At 62.7% G+C, this 1,371-nt stretch overlaps 1 protein-coding gene across 1 annotated transcript; it reads left to right on the top strand.

Annotated features, from left to right (window-relative positions):
* Positions 1 to 1,259: 1,259 nt before the first annotated feature.
* LOC104295975 (calcium-binding protein 2-like) lies at positions 1,260 to 1,367 on the top strand (the record flags this gene model as incomplete). The annotated part of the gene is made up of 1 exon (XM_009895794.1): positions 1,260 to 1,367. A coding segment is annotated over one exon (108 nt), but the record flags the coding sequence as incomplete, so codon positions are not given.
* Positions 1,368 to 1,371: the final 4 nt, after the last annotated feature.

Genomic DNA, 1,371 nt, shown 5'->3' with positions numbered 1-1,371 from the left:
GGTGCAGTGCCACGGGGTGCAATGCCATGGAGGGCTCTCCCGTGGGGCGCAGTGCCATGAGGACACATGCCATGGAGGGCAATGCCATGGGGACACATGTCATGGAGGGCTCTCCCATGGGGCGCAGTGCCACAGGGACATGTACCATGGGGGGCTCTGCCATGGGACATGGTGCTATGGGGACACGTGCCATGGAGGGGTCTCCCATGGGGTGCAATCCCATGGGGACACGTGCCATGGAGGGCTCTCCCATGGGGTACAATGCCATGGGGACACATGTCATGGAGGGGTCTCCCATGGGGTGCAATGCCATGGGGACACGTGCCATGGAGGGCTCTCCCATGGGGTACAATGCCATGGGGACACATGTCATGGAGGGCTCTCCCGTGGGGTGCAATGCCATGGGGACACATGTCATGGAGGGCTCTCCCATGGGGCGCAGTGCCACAGGGACATGTACCATTGGGGGTTCTGCCGTGGGACATGGTGCTATGGGGACACGTGCCATGGAGGGCTCTCCCATGGGGTGCAATCCCATGGGGACACATGTCATGGAGAGCTCTCCCATGGGGCGCAGTGCCACAGGGACATGTACCATGGGGGGCTCTGCCATGGGACATGGTGCTATGGGGACACGTGCCATGGAGGGGTCTCCCATGGGGTGCAATCCCATGGGGACACGTGCCATGGAGGGCTCTCCCATGGGGTACAATGCCATGGGGACACATGTCATGGAGGGGTCTCCCATGGGGTGCAATGCCATGGGGACACGTGCCATGGAGGGCTCTCCCATGGGGTACAATGCCATGGGGACACATGTCATGGAGGGCTCTCCCGTGGGGTGCAATGCCATGGGGACACATGTCATGGAGAGCTCTCCCATGGGGCGCAGTGCCACAGGGACATGTACCATTGGGGGTTCTGCCGTGGGACACGGTGCTATGGCGACACGTGTCATGGAGGGGTCTCCCATGGGATACAATGCCATGGCGACACGTGTCATGGAGGGCTCTGCCACAGGACATGGTGCTATGGGGCCATGTGCCATGAAGGTCTCTCCCATGGGGTGCAATCCCATGGGGACACATGCCGTGGAGGTTTTCTACCATGGGACGTGGTGCCATGGGGCACAGTGCCACGGGGCCACGTGCCACAGCACCGCATCCAGGGATGGACCTGCCCTGGGGTGGCGCGGTGGCTGAGGGACCCCCACGCCTGACGGGGTCCACGTGCCCATGTGCGCCCTTGTGTGTGGGCAGAGCTGCTGGACGCCTTCAAGGAGTTTGACACAGACCAGGACGGGTACATCAGCTACAAGGACCTGGGCGCCTGCATGCGCACCCTGGGGTACATGCCCACCGAGATGGAGCT

The sequence above is a fragment of the Charadrius vociferus genome, unplaced genomic scaffold, assembly GCF_000708025.1.
Source record: "Charadrius vociferus isolate BGI_N301 unplaced genomic scaffold, ASM70802v2 scaffold1852, whole genome shotgun sequence".
Taxonomy (NCBI): domain Eukaryota; kingdom Metazoa; phylum Chordata; class Aves; order Charadriiformes; family Charadriidae; genus Charadrius; species Charadrius vociferus.
Note: the sequence above shows the minus strand (reverse complement) of the source record. Positions and strands in the feature narration are given on the sequence as shown.